The 17,941-nt window shown below is 30.6% G+C and overlaps 1 protein-coding gene across 6 annotated transcripts; it reads right to left on the reverse strand.

Moving 5' to 3' along the window:
- Positions 1-9,098: 9,098 nt before the first annotated feature.
- Positions 9,099-12,052, reverse strand: LOC104725803 (uncharacterized). Of its 6 annotated transcripts, none has more exons than XM_087476505.1 (3): positions 11,401-12,052; positions 9,878-10,590; positions 9,099-9,793 (listed from the first exon to the last, which is right to left on the reverse strand). In XM_087476505.1, the coding sequence occupies exons 2-3, from the start codon at positions 10,569-10,571 to the stop codon at positions 9,408-9,410; spliced, it is 1,080 nt and encodes a 359-aa protein (XP_087332631.1). In that variant the 5' UTR covers positions 10,572-10,590; positions 11,401-12,052; the 3' UTR covers positions 9,099-9,407. The 6 variants fall into 6 exon arrangements, with proteins under 6 accessions (XP_087332631.1, XP_010442838.1, XP_087332630.1 ...); XM_010444536.2 differs by having other exon boundaries at positions 9,878-10,595; positions 11,401-11,964; XM_087476504.1 differs by having other exon boundaries at positions 9,878-10,595; positions 11,366-11,623.
- Between the last annotated feature and the right edge of the window lie 5,889 nt (positions 12,053-17,941).

The following is a 17,941-nucleotide window of genomic DNA, read 5'->3' on the forward strand; positions in this document are numbered from 1 at the left end:
GTTTTGTTAGTAAATAAATATATTTATGGGTGATATTAGTTATTGATGTGGCAAATCCACAATTTACCTCAAATTTTATTTCTATAATATCCATTTCTTAATAACTAATAATCAAACACATATGTAAATATTGAATATACTTACCATATATAAATATTTCAAATATTTAATCTTATGTATAAATATTTTTTCAAATAGTTTTTTCAATTGGAAAATATTATATTTCTTAAATTATAAAAAATCAAAACTTATGAATATAAAACATTAATATGACCTAGAATTTATGCAAAAATTTCCTATAAATAGAAAAATTAACTTATCTAAAAACAAAAAAAAATATATATATATACATATATACATCCAATAATGTCACGTAATGTTTAGTGGGGGTTATTGGTTTGAGATTTGAATAGAGTTTTAAACATTTTAAATGTAATGTAGAATATCTTATTATTAGAAACTCTGCTAAAATTTAGTTTTATTAGTTTGTACTTTGTAAAAAGTTATTTAAAATTTTTACAAAATTGGGTTATTGGATTCATACTTTTATAAAGTCATTAAAAGTTTTGTGTTATTCAATTAAAACAAAAGAATCTGGGATTGTTAATAAATTCAATTATTATGTTATTGGTTCATGATTTTATACACTTTCTTCACAAAATAAAGTCATGAAAAGTATCACAAAAATACAGAGATTGTATAAACTCTTATCCTCCTGTTTGGGCAACTAATTTTGGAGTTCTCTTTTAATAAATTAAAAGTTTAGTTGAAAAAAAATACAGAGATTGTTTGGAGTATTTTACAAGATTTTTGAAAACTAATCAGCAAAACTACAGAATAAATACTCTCTATCAATCCTTAAAAATCTTTCACTTATTCACTTTTGATGATTTTGTTGAAGTGTTCAAAATTCTTTATAAATTAGAATACAATAAAACCCCCTTAATATATATCATATAATTATAAACATATTGTGCAATTTCTACGAACAAAACACAAAAAATTAGACATAACTTATTTATATACTATTTTTGGTAACTATACACATATTTGCATAAAGTTATGTGTTTAATAGAAGATATTTATTAAGAAAATTATATATATATAAATATATATATAATATATGTGTATATAGATTTTATAATGTATGTTAAAAACTGTAAGTCATCGATAGTTCGATACACATTTAAACCAATTGGACTCACAGACCCAGTACTAATGCGCCATATTTAGCTTTCATGATTTATCTATGAATTGTGTTATTATAATTTTATATACAATGAACTAGTCAAATGTAGTGAGAAAAATAATAAATTAATTAAATTTATAAATATTACGAATATGACTATTTACAAAACTACATCAAATTATATTCGTCTGTTAGCATGAACTCTTTACCTAATACCTACAAATAAAATAAACTGAAACGAAAGAAAGATGAGCTTTCTTTAACTGGAACTGGATATTTCGGTTTTCTAATATATTCATATATTTTTCTTAAGCTTTTTTGGTTTTTTCTCTTTCAAAATTTATCCTTTTTGGTCGCCCTACCTTTTTCTTAAGTAATAGGTTTGTAGGGTTATCAATTCCTCAAAATTACCTTTTCTTATTCTTTTTATTTTTATTTATATATATTTCTTTATTATTATTGTCTTATTGAAAGTCCATAATTATGGACAATCTCACAATAGGTCTAACGTATGGAATAGATATGTGTGTGTGTGTGGTCTAAGGATGAGAAAGATGTAGCCATACTTGTGTTGTGTGGTGAATTAGTTTTATCACTTTTATGCATGTGAGGCTAAAACACACACAATTATTGGGTGATAAAATCTTGTGAAAAAAAACACTTTTTTTTGCATACATGCAAATGTACTACATTAATGCACATGTCTCAACAAGCGTGAAGGATCAAAATCATCTTACAAAGTTTTAATAGAACGAAAGGGAATGGTCCTAATTAAGACTGGAACTTCTGCATAGTTTACTTATCAATCTCTCATTTTGTGATTATTTTGTACCACGTAAATCAACGTCTATAATATCCAAAATAAGATGTATTTGAAACTGTTTATTTTTTTACCCATAAACTTGGCTTATACGGGAGGACGTGGCTTATACTGGGTCTTCTATGGACTTTGTAGTCAAATTTCTTGGTTAATTTGTAGGATTAATATTTGAATATTCTTTTGTGAAGCGAATCTTTTCTTTTGTGGAATCTATCATTTCATTGGCATGTGATTTCGAGGTACCTTTTCATTTTAATTAGTTTCCTTAGTCTCTAACGCAAACGGCTCTGTCTTTTTCAAGCATAACTTTACTCTTTTTTGTTTTCATCTTATAGTAATTGAAAGGTAAAAAAGTTATAAACCAAACACTTTCTTTTCTAATAAAATAACCTTCTTACTTGGTTACAATTACAAATGTCTACATAACGGGGAACTCTTCATCCATTTATTTTAGTTAGAGTTCACAGTCTTTGTTTAACCAAAGATTCGCAATGATTTGGATTTGACAACCAATTGATAACCAGTTTGAATTAGTTTAACTAATATTTTTTACCATTCTTTTCAAACTTTGCTAATCCATTACTGACCAAATAGCTAGCAAGATCAATGAAGTCTTTTTTATTCAACTGATCATCAATATCCATTACATAAAAGTGATATATATATATATATATATATATATATCACTTTTATGTAAAATTTGTAAATTATGGTTTAATTTTATCTATAATTAGAAACGGGATTTGTTTTGAACAATTAATATTATTTCATCACTAATCTATTGCAAACATATAACTAATTGAATGACATTATATCACACCGATAAATTTTTAATTTTTGTGATGAACAATTTGACCACAAGTAAATTTGGGATGATGTACTTTGCTACCTATATTGACAAGAGGCAAAGTACTGTATACCTTTTTTTGTTAAATTGTGTAGTGTTTTTTTCTAAATAATATTATTAATTACGTTTACTTTATACTTTTAAAACTATTTTACTATTTAAACAATTCATTTGTTAGCAATATTACTATTATTTCTCATTTGTTTCTAATCGCACCATCTTCCTTTAACTAAAGTATTTTTTACCGCATAACCTATAACTTAATCATCCATCATAGTCACAACTCATTACATAACGATGATGATCGTTTCGTTGAAAATAGTATTTTTGCACACAAATAGAGATGCATATCTATAGAATATTCGTGTGTAGTTGCTTTAGAAGGCAGCACATGGATGGAGATTGAGTTGTAACAAAAGGTTAAATTAATTGCGGGTTAATTCCACTTTGCATTTTTTTGTTGTTTCCTTCAAAAACTACTAACAAAATGTATCACTTTACACGCCATTTTTCATCTTCTTTAGCGGCGGCTTTTAAGTTATAAAATTTTTAAACAATTAAAGAGTCAAATGAAAAAGTATATATATAATAATACCATATGCTTTATATATAATATATTTAAAATCTTGTGACAAATTACAGCACTAAGAGCATACAAATGATGCCAAATCATTACTCTCTAAGAAAAAACTTTTATTATATACTAATATTAAATAAAATAAATGCCCAACAAAATACTAAACTAACAGCCACAACTTATTCATGTATATTGGAATAATATGTTTGAAATTTTACCGTGTTAGGTTTAGATTATAATTATATTTGAAGTAGTAATCAAATTTTGAAACCAATATGTATACACTGGAAACAACATGTGTATCTGTCACTTGTCTGTTTCTAATGTGATTGAATTACCCATTTGTATGCGGTTAATTGTGTTTAAGGAAAGTGCAAAGTTGTATTATAGACAATGATGATTCACATTTTAGATCACAACCAAGAAGAAAATGTGTACTCGAGTGAGTAGCTATATAATGGATATTCAACTTTATCTTACATCATCTTAAACAATCCGTACATAAAATTAGGTACATAGAATTGTAGATCTTATAATATGTCTCTTATGTTATCATACAAGAAAAAAAAATGAATTATATATGTACATTTAATTATTTTGGAAGACTAAATAAAGTTATTGTTGCATTTGCATAGGTCAGGAGTTTTGTGCCAAATTGGGTGGAAATTTTAAGAGCCATTGATTTTGTCTGTGCTGTATTATGTGCTTTACACACACATATATATATATATATATAATATTTGTGTGGCCAATGCGAAAACTAGCATTGACCTGGATGACAATTGGCATGTTTCTTGGTGTTTTAGTTTAATTCAAAGCACCAATAAGAGTATGTATAATTTCCAAGTTAAAATATAAAAAATGTATATATCAAAAAAGTGATCAGCCAATCCAAAAATTATACAGTATATCATAATAATCCAAAAAAGTTTTTTTTCATAGTTTTTGTTTTTTTGGTTTTTGTTCTTTGTTTAGTGTAGAAGTTTTAACTCAAAACCAAATGAAAATGACGTGATTGACCCTTTTTGTTGTCAAACAAGTAATCAACCAATTATATAAATTTAAAGTAGAAAACTCAAATTTTCACATTTGGATCCAAAATAAATAAATATTAACCACAACTAAATATATTTTCAATTTTGCGGTGAGTTTATCGAACTAGTTTAAACATTAGGCAAATTTAGCAGAATGTTCTATTTAACAAACGTTGGATTTATTCGGCCAAATCAACAAAAGTATTGAAATTTCTCAATAGTATTGAAAGTTTTTTTTTATTTCGAAATGTTTGGACTAATCAATTTAGAACGTGAGTTGATCGGTTTGGATTATTCTCTTTAATTTTTCTCAAGCAGAAATGCAGTCAGAATTGTCTAGATTTAAGAGAATGAACTGAAATCTTAAATGACTAGATAAGACACTAATATGATGTTAAAATATACCTAGATTCAATGATAAGCAAAGAAAGAGATATGCTAAAAGTTACTTAAAACATAGCACATCATGCTTCCAACATACATGCGTTAAGTTTTAAAGAAAAAATGATGTTTGTAAACGCAATAGGCTGCAGTGATTATCCATCTTAAAAACCTGTTTTTGGTTGGAAAATGGGTACAAGTGGGATACACATTGTATGGTCAAAGTGATTTATTTACAATTCATATTAATTTGTCTGTTGTGACAAGTGGGATACACACTTTGCTTTCAGTTATATTAACATTTTTCATTGGTAAAGTATTATGTGTTACATCCTTTTAAAATTTAAACATGTAAAAAGTTGGGATTTTGTGTGTGTGTGGGGGGATCTTTAACTTAAAATAAGATCACATGCCAAAAAGCTGTTGAAAATAAGAACAAAAAAAAAGGTTCAACAAAATATACTCTTTTCCCCTCTCCTAATTCATATTGGATCTGGTATGGTCTTATTGGTTTATTTTGAGAAACAGAGATTCTATGAAGATAAATAATTAATTCTGGAACAAGTATAACAACCCTTGAATCCTCTGAAACATAAACTTGTTGTTAAACATCATGTCTTGCAAAAATATAGAAAGTTTTGGATTTGAGTCTTCTCTTGCTCTTACTAACCTCTAGAAATGTATATTACGAATTGAGTAGCTAGTTGGTTCACTTTTAATCAACTATAGTTGTATATTCCTAGACGTTACCTTTTATTAAAAATTTAGAACATCTCTTTCTAGCGTTTGTGGCATAATTTCCCAAGTCAGCATCACATGCTTTTGCTATAAAACCAACTTCTTTTAGGGAAAATGTGATCTAAATATGTCAGAAACGAACAGTAAAAATGTATTCTAACTTTTGATGACACGCAATACGACCCAACCTTTCTATTTCGCCACTAAGTCATTGTCTCCCTTCGGTAAAAGCAACTCTTTGATCTTTCTTCCACACGTTATTTTCTTTTGTACAAAGTTTTGTGTGTACAATTATCTTTCTTTTGCACTATGCTAAATTGATCAACCAAATGTTCTTGGAATGTTTATTGTCTAAAACACAAATACTTATGTTTGATTTTTACGTTTAGAGTCGATTTCTTTGTCGTTTATATATCCTTATCGAAATCGGTTTGAGATAATGAATTATAGTTTGAATATCTGCATGTATACTTCTATAACAATGAACCAATTGTTATATAGCTATACTAACAAATGAACCAATTTTGACATATGTTTTCAGTAGTTAGAAGTATATATTATGAGCAATATATAATGGTGTAAAATGGTTTTTATTTTTTTTGGACAAAGGTGTAAATTTTTTTTATGATGGTCTCTAGTAGTTGATATAATTTATTATGGCGTTAAGAAACCATAATTTAAGTCAACTCTTCTACGATAGGCATGGGCATATTACCCTGAACCCGAAACCTGAACCCCCTATTTCGGGACGGGTTTGGGTTCGGATAGTATGTAAAACTCGATCGGGTTCAATATCTCTAAAGTTCGGATATTACTTGAACCCGTATGCCCACCCGAACTAATCTGAATTAAATGTAAAAATATGTATTTTGAGGGATTTGAACCCAGTACCTAGAGCATTAAAATGTGTATCTTTAACCATTTTGTCACCTTAGTTTCTTTGCTATAATATGAAACGTTAAATATTTATATATATATATACAAGTGTTCTAAAATTTATAAAAAAGTAAAAATTAGTTTTTTTTTGTTTTTTTTTTGTTAATGGTTTGTTTGAGTTCGGGTATACCCAAATTACCCGAATCCGAACGGGTAATACCCAACCCCGACCCGATATTATAAAAAATCCGAACGGGTTTTATATGTCTAAATCCGAAAACCCAAAAACTCAACCCGAAAATCCGAACCCGAATGCCCAGGGCTAGACGATTGCATAGAGACTTACAAAGATTAGTTAGGAATCATTTCGGGTGGTTATCAAAATATCAAAGTGAACAATTTGTATGGATTGCACGAAACATATATATTCTTCATATATATATTGATAGATATTGACGCCTATATAGTCCACTAGGAATTGTTGTTGTTGTTGTATCCACTAAAAAGTTAGGCCATCATCTCCTTTTTCGTATTTGTCCATATTACGTCTACTTAATTTTATTTTTGTAAAATGTATTCTTCAGTCAAAATCCAAAATGACTAGTAAATTAAAATAAATATTCTATATATGAATTAGACTGATCTATCAAAATCAAAATTTCTAGACATCCGTGAATAAAAAAGGTAAAGCATATGAAAACGAACTGGTGATAGCCTGATAGGAGTCTTATAATAGTGTTCAACAAAAATGAAGACTGACGCAGTAACGTACGAGAGAGTGTGGGAGACGAAAGCCAGTTTTATGGACCCCTCTTGCTTTGGAATCCCCAACCTCTTTACCACTTCTCTGTCACAGACTCACACATCACATATCATGCATGCATTTAGCTATAGTTCCCCATTTTATTCTTGTCACATATATACTTGTCAACAAATTAAATCAAAATCAACAGGCTTAAAACTATTTCGAATTGTGAAACTTAGAAATGAGAAGTTTTAATCCCAGTAGAGGTCGTAATTTTGGCTAATCATTTTTTTTTTTTTTCTAATTTAAACCTTGGAGAATCTTGCCTAAAATTATCTTACATGTAGTAATTGTGTATGACATGTTTGCTCTTTAGGAAGCTTACCGATCTACCGTGAGTTCCTCAAACCAGCAAAATTTAGATTAAGTTGGACTTGGACCATAAATAATTCATTCAAAAGATTAAGATAAAATTAAATAAATAAACAATTTGATAACTTATTTGGTCTCGCGGTTTTTTCCTCTGACATGTACATTTTTGGCATGTCAGTGAATATTTTTCTGAACACGATCAACAATTTTGTTTATAGTTTTCAATGCTTTTATAATTTTTAAAAGTAAAAAGTATATATACATCCAAATGAAACTATTGAGTTTGTGATGGGACAAAGAAAGAATGAGACGAATACCAAACCACGTTTCAAGGAAACAATACACTTTTTCTCGTAACATTTAACCTTTGAGTACCATCAAAGGGCCAAACCAGTAAAAACTCACACTTTGAGATCTCATTTCTTTTTTGGATACGTCTTTGCCTTTGTCTTTGTCTTTTTCTTTGTCTTTGTCTTTGTCTCAACATTACCTGGTTTTGGACCTACTATCATTTAATTTCATTGGTTTCTCTTTGTTCTGTTTTAAGCAGTTTTATTTCTATGTTATGCTTTACAAAAGGCGACAAGTACTATTGGGATCCACTAGAAAAATTATTAAGATACGAATCTTAGATCTATATCAATAACAAGGAGAGAAGACAAATATAACTCTGTGAAAAAATATTACAGCTATTGATGAATATTTCTGATGATTAATTAGCCAAGAATACTTGTCTTATGTATTCAGCAACAACTAACTCGGATGTTACATTCGTATCGTAGTAAAAAAAACTTGCCAGAGACTTAACTGTAAAAGAACTCATTGGCTTACGTGAACAAGTTGCCAGGCACCATCATGGTGATAAATTGGTAAAAATCGTAACTACAATGCTCATCTTTTTGAGAGTAGCTGATCTGATCAAATAAGCAAATACGGTTTTTCAAGTTGTTAGTATTTTCAAAGCAAAGCTATATGTTTACAACAATCATAAACGCATAACCAACTCCATCAGGGATTCAGGGGAGTTATAACTGCAGTGCTCAAGAGGATTCAGTCCCTTAACTAAACTGAAATGCTTCTCTTTCCTAATCAACAAGAATGTCTTTTGACAACCCAAACGCTTAACTTGTGATGGTTTCACAGTACCATGACCAATACCATTTCTTTTTCTTGTTATTGTTAAAATGTCTGATACCATTTCTGCTATTCCTAGAGCCTAAAACAATATCAAATAACCGAGAATGATCATGATCAGGTTCTTGAGAAAGGTTTCAGAACATCAGGATAAATCTTATTTATCATGAGGTTTTAGAACATCAGGCTGCAAAGTACAGATTTTTGTAATCCGAAACAGATTCTATCACTGGCTTCCCATCAGGCACTATGATCAGTAAAAAGACAAGTTCAAGTTTTGTGATTATTCTAAAAGCTGAAAATTTACTATTACCACCATATAATACAAAATGCTCAGTTTTATGCGCAATTCCAAAATATTTGACATGATATTAGAAATGGATCATTGAATAAAAAAACTTGTTCATTTCATTCAGATTTTGCATCAGTATATCGTCTTTTCTTCCTGAACATGGGAATGTGAGAGAACCACCAAAGTTGCTTAACCATAAGGGGAAACATAAAGGCAAAAAAAAATTAGCCTAAGTGTTTTTTTTTTTTCGGCAAAAGCCAAAAAACCAAAATGCCACAAATGAGAAAAGGGAGCCGCCTACTAAGCGTTTTCTACTAACTATTCTAACCAAAAGGAGGGGAACAAAATAACTGTTCAGTTCTCAATAATACCAACCGCTTCTTTGATGTTGCATCCACTTTTTCAAGAATCATTATCATCTACTTTTGTTGTTGCCTCTGGCAAGCCACTCTCTGAAGCTGCTGCATTAGGTTCTCCCGGTTCTTTTGCTGTTTCTTCTCTTCCATCAAACACATTCGTCAAGAACCCACTCTTTGATGAAGCAATCTGATCAGATTTTGCTTCAGTAGCAATGGATGAAGCACTCATCTTCTTGTGGCCAAGCTCTAGCTGAAGCTCTTCTGGCACATCATCAACAGTAGAAGCCGGTTTTTCCTCCACTCCACGAGGTTCAGCATCTGCAGGAGATTTCTCATCCTCTGTTCCCGATCGTTTAGTTTCATTCTGAAAGAGTTCAAGGTTCAGTGTAGAGCTGGATGCGATGGCCTGCTTTCGCAACGTTTCAGGTGCTGAAAAGAAATCAACCAAAGTAGTAGAGCCTTTAGCTATTGAATCGTTAGGTGAAGTAGAAGTGACTGTAACTGCTTCCTTACTTGCTGGACAAGCTTCAGATCTCAGGACAGTATGATCCTCTTTGGGTGCATCATCACTAGCAAACTGTGGCATCAGAGAGAGGGTTTGGCCTTCAGGTTCGGTGAGTTTCTCCCCTGCAGAAGAGCCATCAACATCTTTCATCAGTGTATCAATAGGATAATTCCTCTTACCGATAGCCACAGAACCAGCACCCCCATCACTCATTGGAAATTTATCAGGCAGCGATGTGATGCAAGTAGCAGATTGGTTTTTAGCAGCAGTCAAGGCATCGATTTGAGGCTCAGAGCCTAGGTCATCAGTTTGATTCCCAGCATTTTTCTTCCCCTGAAGTGGAGCTTGCTGGTTTAGCGAGGGAAGCGGGAAATCTTCTCTTGCATACATCTTAGCTTGGGGAAACAAATCAGTAGCTGGGGTAACTGGAGTGACTTTCTCTGGTAAGAAAACGATGCCTTTCAATTGCTTTTCCGTGTCAGCAACCTTAACGTTGAGAAAATAGCCTGCCTCGAAAGAACCTTCAACGACACCAGAAACAACTTGACCTATCAGATTGTCATCAATAGTAGTACTACCAGGTTGGTTCACTGGTTGCTGAGTCTGGCAATCGTCTCTGCGGGGACGACCTCTTTTTCGCTTATTTGTAAGAGATGAGCTCGAGCCTTGATTCAGTTGGTCCATCTTCTCTGAAATATCCATGATCTTTCAACTTTAAAATCTTCTCTGGCAAAAAAACAAAAACAAAGTATTCTCTCTTAGTTTCATCAGTGTGCTCACCATAATTGCAATTATTTTACAGAAAATAACACAAAGCCAAAAACTTCAACCATTATCTTATCTGGACAAAATACATACTGATGAATCTTCAGAACAATCAAAGAAGAAGCAACGACAATTCACATAACAACAAGTGATGAAAACAAGATCACATTAGCATAACAAAATGAAGATGCAAAAAAAAAAAGGACAAAAACAGCCTCTAGTTCAACTATTAGCTTGACAATTCACTAACTTTATTATGCTCAAAGACAGATGAGAATGCAACAACGCCAGTGGAATGAGTTTTTAATGCTAAAAAGCAACAATGTTGTTAACCAACAACCCTTTCACTTAAAAGGAACCACCAAGTTGCCATTTTAGCTCAATCATATATAAACAGTAAATGCCCAAATAGTGTAACCTTTAAAAGACACGCACCTTCCTCACATGACATACCACAAAAACTCACATAAGTTCAATAAAAGCAAGACAACGACTGAAATTACTGTTTTCAACCGCTTGAACAGTAAAAAAGATCCATTTTTTTTCTTTATTTTCTAGGGAGTGTCAAATAGATTATACGCCACGGAAAACAAAAAAAAAATGGACCAAGAAGCTCCTCAACGATTACAACGAAAGGGGTGATAATAAACCTAGATTTCCCAACAATAACCTAAAAATTCCTCAATCAACCAAGAAAAATGTAAACTTTCCCGAGAAAACGGAAACTTTACCGGGAAAATCAACTGGGGAATAAAGAAATCCTCACCGCTTAGGTTTCGCGTCGAAGGAATCGGAGGCGAAATTCACTTTTCTCTAACGTAACGCTGAGAGGAATGAGTACCGAATACACACGCGCATATACGTATCCGTATCTGTAGCCGTATCCGTGTAGAAGATTCTATCTCTCTCCGTCTCTTTCTCGTCGCTTCGCCTTCTTCCTCTGTTCCTCTCTTCTTGTTCTTCTTCTTCGTCCCTTTCTCGGCGTTTTTGGGGAAATGTGGAAAAAAAATAAAATTAATTATAATTTGATTTTTTTTTTTTTTTTTGGAATTATATGGGCCACAAATGGTTTCTTTATTAAAGCCCAATAAACTTATCCATTACATTAATGAGATTTGTTACTATTTAGAAAGGCTTTGGGCATCATGTAAACAAAATAAATAAGCTGATTTAGGGAGTAATAATATTTGTGTAAATCATAATTTGTCAGATACATATATGTAGTATACAATAAAAAAAATATTAAATCAAGTAATGGATATAGAAAAAAAAATTACAATACCACTCACTATAGAGGGAACGAAACAAATTATTTTGTCTCAATCTATATACAGTTTTCTCACATTTTGTTTTCCAGTTTTCATTATAATATTGGGTGTCACATCCTGCTTGTCTATGTTCCGTTGAAGAATTGGTGTAGATGATGCTCGGTGAATTGATTACAAGAAAAGTCCGAGAAAAAAAAAATGAGCGAAATTATGTAATTTTGTCATGGGATAATATATGCCAAAAACTAATTAATATCTTATCCACATCTCTCCTTTCAAACGATTCCCTTGGTCTATATTTTTTTTTTGTTGCACATTATTAGTAAATTATAAACTTATATATCTATATATATATAAACATTACAAAACATATAAATATATATATAGAACATTAATAAAGCAATATATGCTGATTTTAATAATGTAATAGTTTTTTTTTTTTTTTTTTTGTATCAATGTTAAATATCATGTAATAGTTTGTTGTTGTGTGTGTGTATAATATATGCTTAATCGAATAATATGAGCTATGACAAGTTAACGAATTGATTCTCGCCCGACAAAAGGCATGAATTAAAGATAATGGTTTCGTTGGTTTATTATATGAATCAAAAAATAAATGTTTGTTTCGCCAAAATTTAGTTAGTGCATCGTGACTTGACCAGTAAGCAACATAACCTTGCATCATTTTCTTTGGTCGTTTCATATTTTAACATAATATATTGTTTTTATGGATTAATTTTTTTTTCAAGTACAATGACGTGATTAATCATGATCTAGCTAGCTCTAGTGTTTCCTTGTCGGGATTTATCGGTATAGAATTATAACTACAGATATATTTTGGTTCCTTCTCCAATTGATTTTTTGTTTTTGGTTGTTGTTGTTCTGTCCAAAGATATGTTAACGATCTAAGTCCGTCTAGAATTCACCGTCGGTCAGAATTCATCACATGTGTTCCTGACGAGTGACGACTATAGCATTTGTTTATTGGCTACAAAATTGCTTTAAGATCCGAATTAAGAACATCTTTTGACTGTTTTATATATTTACTATATATATAGTATTGTACTATGAAAAGTCATTTACCTAATGATATGGACGACGTGTGGCTAGTGTTATAGATGTTACTTTTTGTCTGATTTAATTTTACACGGAATAAAAAAAAATGTTGTTCTGGGACAATATTCATTGGTGATCATGGGACTTGATTAGCTGTGATGTTCCTTCTCGTTATGTACCATTTCATGACCATTAACGTCTGCTTTGAATCTGGTTCTGGTTCTGGTTCAATTCTCTGTTATGTATCATCAAAAGGTTTTTGTTTCTTCAATCATTATGTTTTCTTCCATTGCGAAAATAAAACATATGGAAAATAGACTAATTTATTTATAAATTTTCATCTTACAACTTACACACGTATTATATATTTTTAAGTTTTTTTTTAATGCAAATTTATTTAAATGAAAACATCATAATATAGCAAAATAAAATGATTAATTATGAATCAGAATTCCACTCTAACGTGAAGTAACAGTATTTTCGTAGAATTTATTATTGTACAGTGGTGTTTGGGAGCACATGCATGTTGGCATAAGGTTGATAGATAGCACAAGTACGATATATACGTTACGTGCAAACAAAAATATTGCGGACATCGGGTAGTTCAACTTCGATTGAGATAGGAATACAACTTAAACATTCCAGTAACGACAAGTTCGAAGTTAAACTGGCAGGAATTACGTCAAGTCTTGAGCTCGAGGGGCATCGGCTGCGACAGAAATAAATGAAATTATGGTCTTTGTCTTTGATATGAGGAAATAGGGTTTTCCCGAAATTTCTCGAAAGAAAAGAAAGAATAGGGAGTACGCCTCGTGATCATCACTAATATGGTCGACCAATAAAATCTTTATCTTTGGCCATCTTATGACCAGTCAAAAGTATGATCTAAAGATTTTGGTATATGTCGACAGTCGCGACCCAAGTCTATTGTACGCTAAACTCTTTTGATATATCGAACTAATTGTTCTTTCATATTCATCAACAACGAACGAGTTATCTCTCTAGATCACAATTTCATCGTTTATGAAATTGTTTTTGTTTATTTGTCTTTGAACTTTAGACACCTGCTAGATTTATAAATATGTGATCTAGATTTTATTGTGAAGTGTCTCTTACCAAACTAATAATAAATCCATGAAAACTTCCAGCATGTCATATATGATTTCATGGTAATCATCGGATTTAAGGTTCAGAAAAACCGTGAAAATAAAAAAAAACACACACACCACTAGATAGATAATTCGATTGATATAGTCATATTTCTTGAATCGTTAAAGATAATTAATGAAATCAACAAACCAATACACACGTAAAGAAAATTCACGTATATACATCTTGATCTATATGAACAAACCAAGCGTTGAATGACGAATGATACCGAAAACATAGATAGATACATGCATGAATCTAGTATATATCGCTCTCTCGCGATAGATTATGACAAGTGAAAAATGACCATATAATACTGTATATGTTCGTGTTTTTGGTCCCCCAAGAAGAAGAAGATGAAATAAGAAAGAAGATGAAAAAGAAATGAAGGTAGGAGATAGGAACAGTGTCACGAGGAATGCTTTGGATCTTCTCGGAACATATCTTGTCTATATGTCTCCTTGTTTTGTCTCACCAGCACGTGAGAACTAGAGTTTCTTCCCAATTATATCTTCTCTCATTTTGTCAAAAAACTTTTGTGTCACTATTCAAGCGGCTTAATTAATCCGAATGAAGCTTCGGTTTTAGTTGCCTAATATTTCTCTATTTGCATTTTGTCGGTTATAATTCGGTATAGGGATAAGAGATCCTAGGTGATGTTTAATTAGAACATCTTGAGTTCGAATTTGTCTCCATTATGGTGTGTGGTTTAAATTGACGAGAAAGATATTTTTGTTTGCCCCTTTGTTCACATATATCTCTAGAATGTCACATTTAGCTTTTCCAATAGTTTATAATGGCTCTAGCTGACTTGTGCTTCCTCTGTAAACTTCCAATTTATAAAATTAATAAGCATTTTCCAAAACTAATACCAATCAAATGAATTATTTATAACCAATATGTGCATTATTGATATATTTAACCAATAAATTGGTGGGTTTCAATTAAAACCAAAGTGGTAAATGGTATGCATTTGACTTCATGTTTTAGAAACGAAGTTTGCCTCTGAAATACCATTAGTAGATTTTTTTTCTTTTTCTTGTAATGATAACACGTAAAAGTTTAACAAGTGATATTTTTATTCATTTATTATGTTTCAAAATTATAACTCACGTAAAGAAAATTGTAATTGTTTATTAAGTAAAAAAAGTATTTAATTAGTAGTTTTTAACGTTGTTAAAAATAATTAACCTTTTTCTTTTTTTAACTCCTAAAATTAATTATATTGGATTAACTTTAGGAAAAAATGGTTGTAATTACTATAAAATTCATGACTTCATATCTATCGAATGTCTCAAATTCAAGATGATGACTTTGATTGTACGGATGAACAAACGGTAGCAATTACTAGTATGAATTTTGATAAACTCTCGGCTTTTGAAAGTCCCGAATTCATAGTTCTGGTTTTTCTAAAGTATTTGTCCTGCTTTACAAGCCATTGAAACTTAACTAAATGCTTTTGATTATACATATATTTTGGTTGAAAGATTTGGATCTAGATGCAATGTAACCTATGAAATTTCTCAGTGCATGTATTCCAAAATCTTCTTGAACCTATAAATCTACAGAAGAAAAATGATGCCTAGGGAAATCTTTTTGCCTGTCTTTTTGGGTGAATATGTCCTTTGCTACAATAATTTCAAGCTTTAAAATATCTTTTAAAAGTAAATATTTTTGGTTTGGAATCCATCTTGTCTCTAATGTTATAGGGTCTATTAGTATTTATATATGGATGGCAAATCTTCTGCTACAAAGTTGCTGCAAAGATATGGGCAATTTTGTTTTTCTAAAAGTGAATTACTTTAAATCGGTCCTTAGTCTATATATTCGACCTTAATACTACTACGCTTTCTTATATTCCGATTAAATGAATACCATAGGCTTGTCCCCTTCCACATTATAGACTACATTTATGCAGCTTTAAATTGTAATGCGATACAGCGATAGATATATGTTGCATCATAACATGCAAATCCACTGCGACGATTCAATACACCGAGTTTCTCGGTGTTTAAGTTAGTGTATGGGTCTAATTGTATTTAATTCTTATACACGTTTTGGTTTGCCAACACGTCTTGACCAATTATAATGAAGTGTATTATGTTGACGAATGTGTGTGTAATATTTGATTTATATAATCAAATAATCAAACATGGATTAATAAACAATATATATATATCTATATATATATATATAATAGTTGCCAACCAAAAAAGAAGAATGATGATAAATGTGTTGACAGCAAAAACGATACATGTCTCGTTAGGTTTCTATTTTAAATTAATGGAAAGTAACTATTAAACCATTAAAACGGATAAACCAAGGTTAAAGGCGATATAAAATTTAAAATATAGATTTCAAATATATTGTACCAAATACCTTAACTTAAGCGAATCATTTTAATACCATTTTTTTTTAACTTAACTCTTGGTCATTTGGGAACTACTTTGATTTGATTCTACAAAAGTTCCGATAATTCGATGAGTAAGACTCCATTCTACTTGAACCATGCACTGACATACTAGATAAATAAATAAAACACTTGCATACATGGATCTCTTTTTTTTGGACAAAACATACATGGATCATGAGACCAAAAATACGCCAGTTTTTTTCTAAGCCATTTCTCTGATTCCTAATCAAAAATGGTTATATAAGAAAATTAAGTATCATACAAAAATGGTTATACATCCGCACACATATATTACATATAAATAAAAAATAAAAATAAAAATTTGTAATGCACATAGATCAACGATAGTACGATAAAATCCGCACTATACGAGACGTCGTCACGTAACCGTGATGTACTCCTGAATTTTGCAGTACGTTTGGGTAGATTAAGTTTAAACCATAGATTTAGGCGTCACGATTCTTTCATTTTTGGACTTAACACAAAATGGTAAATGATGACTCACACAGGATTAAAATTGTATGTCGTTGTATATTTCCAAAAATTCTCACTTTAAATTATAGATCATATATGTACCTAATAAGTATCATATAGTGTATTTATACATGTGATAGAATGTAGATTTTCCGGTGTTTAACTAATCCTACAGAAAATGCTAAAGCTTTATATAAATGACAAACACAATCATACAAAACGAAAGAATATGTAGATCACGATATCCACCTACTTATAATATCTTGTACCAAAATGCTATAATGGTCAATCAGAATTATAATTCGCTAAATTAGTGGTTTGGGAAAACCAAATTTGACCCAACAACAACCTCTATAGTACAAAAAAAGTTAGTTATTTTTATTTAGTTTTGAATGTTATATGTATGAATGTAATTCATTTTTAAATATCAGTCATAATCTAGTATAGTTTGTGTTAGTGTTGTTGCGTCACAATCTAAATTAGACACTCATAATACATGTCGTGGAACCAAAATAATCAGTAAAAGTGAAATGGAAAAAGCACTAATGTTTTAGTTTTTGTTCCCACGGAAAGTATTTTTGTTCTAATATATTTGTTTTAGAACCACAATATGAAACTGTCTTTACTTGGTTATGAATTATATTGATATAGTTTTGGATAGTTTTTAATCTATTTTATATTTGGGAATATCATACTTCTTTTGAACTCCATTTAATTATTTGAGTTACAATTATGATAAGAAAAGAGTTCAATCATGCATGATGACATCTCCGTATGATCTCTAAGACAAGAAAAGACAAAAATTGCACAAAAAGTAAGAATATTCAAACACAATTGGACCCAAGAAAAAGTAAACATGGGTAGGCAGTCACTTATAGTTTTACTTCCATAATATATAAAAAGAAACTATTTAACTTTCATGGCTCTCAAATATATGGAGAAAAAAA

This window comes from Camelina sativa, chromosome 11, assembly GCF_030686135.1.
Source record: "Camelina sativa cultivar CO46 ecotype springtype chromosome 11, ASM3068613v1".
NCBI classification, from domain to species: Eukaryota; Viridiplantae; Streptophyta; class Magnoliopsida; order Brassicales; family Brassicaceae; genus Camelina; species Camelina sativa.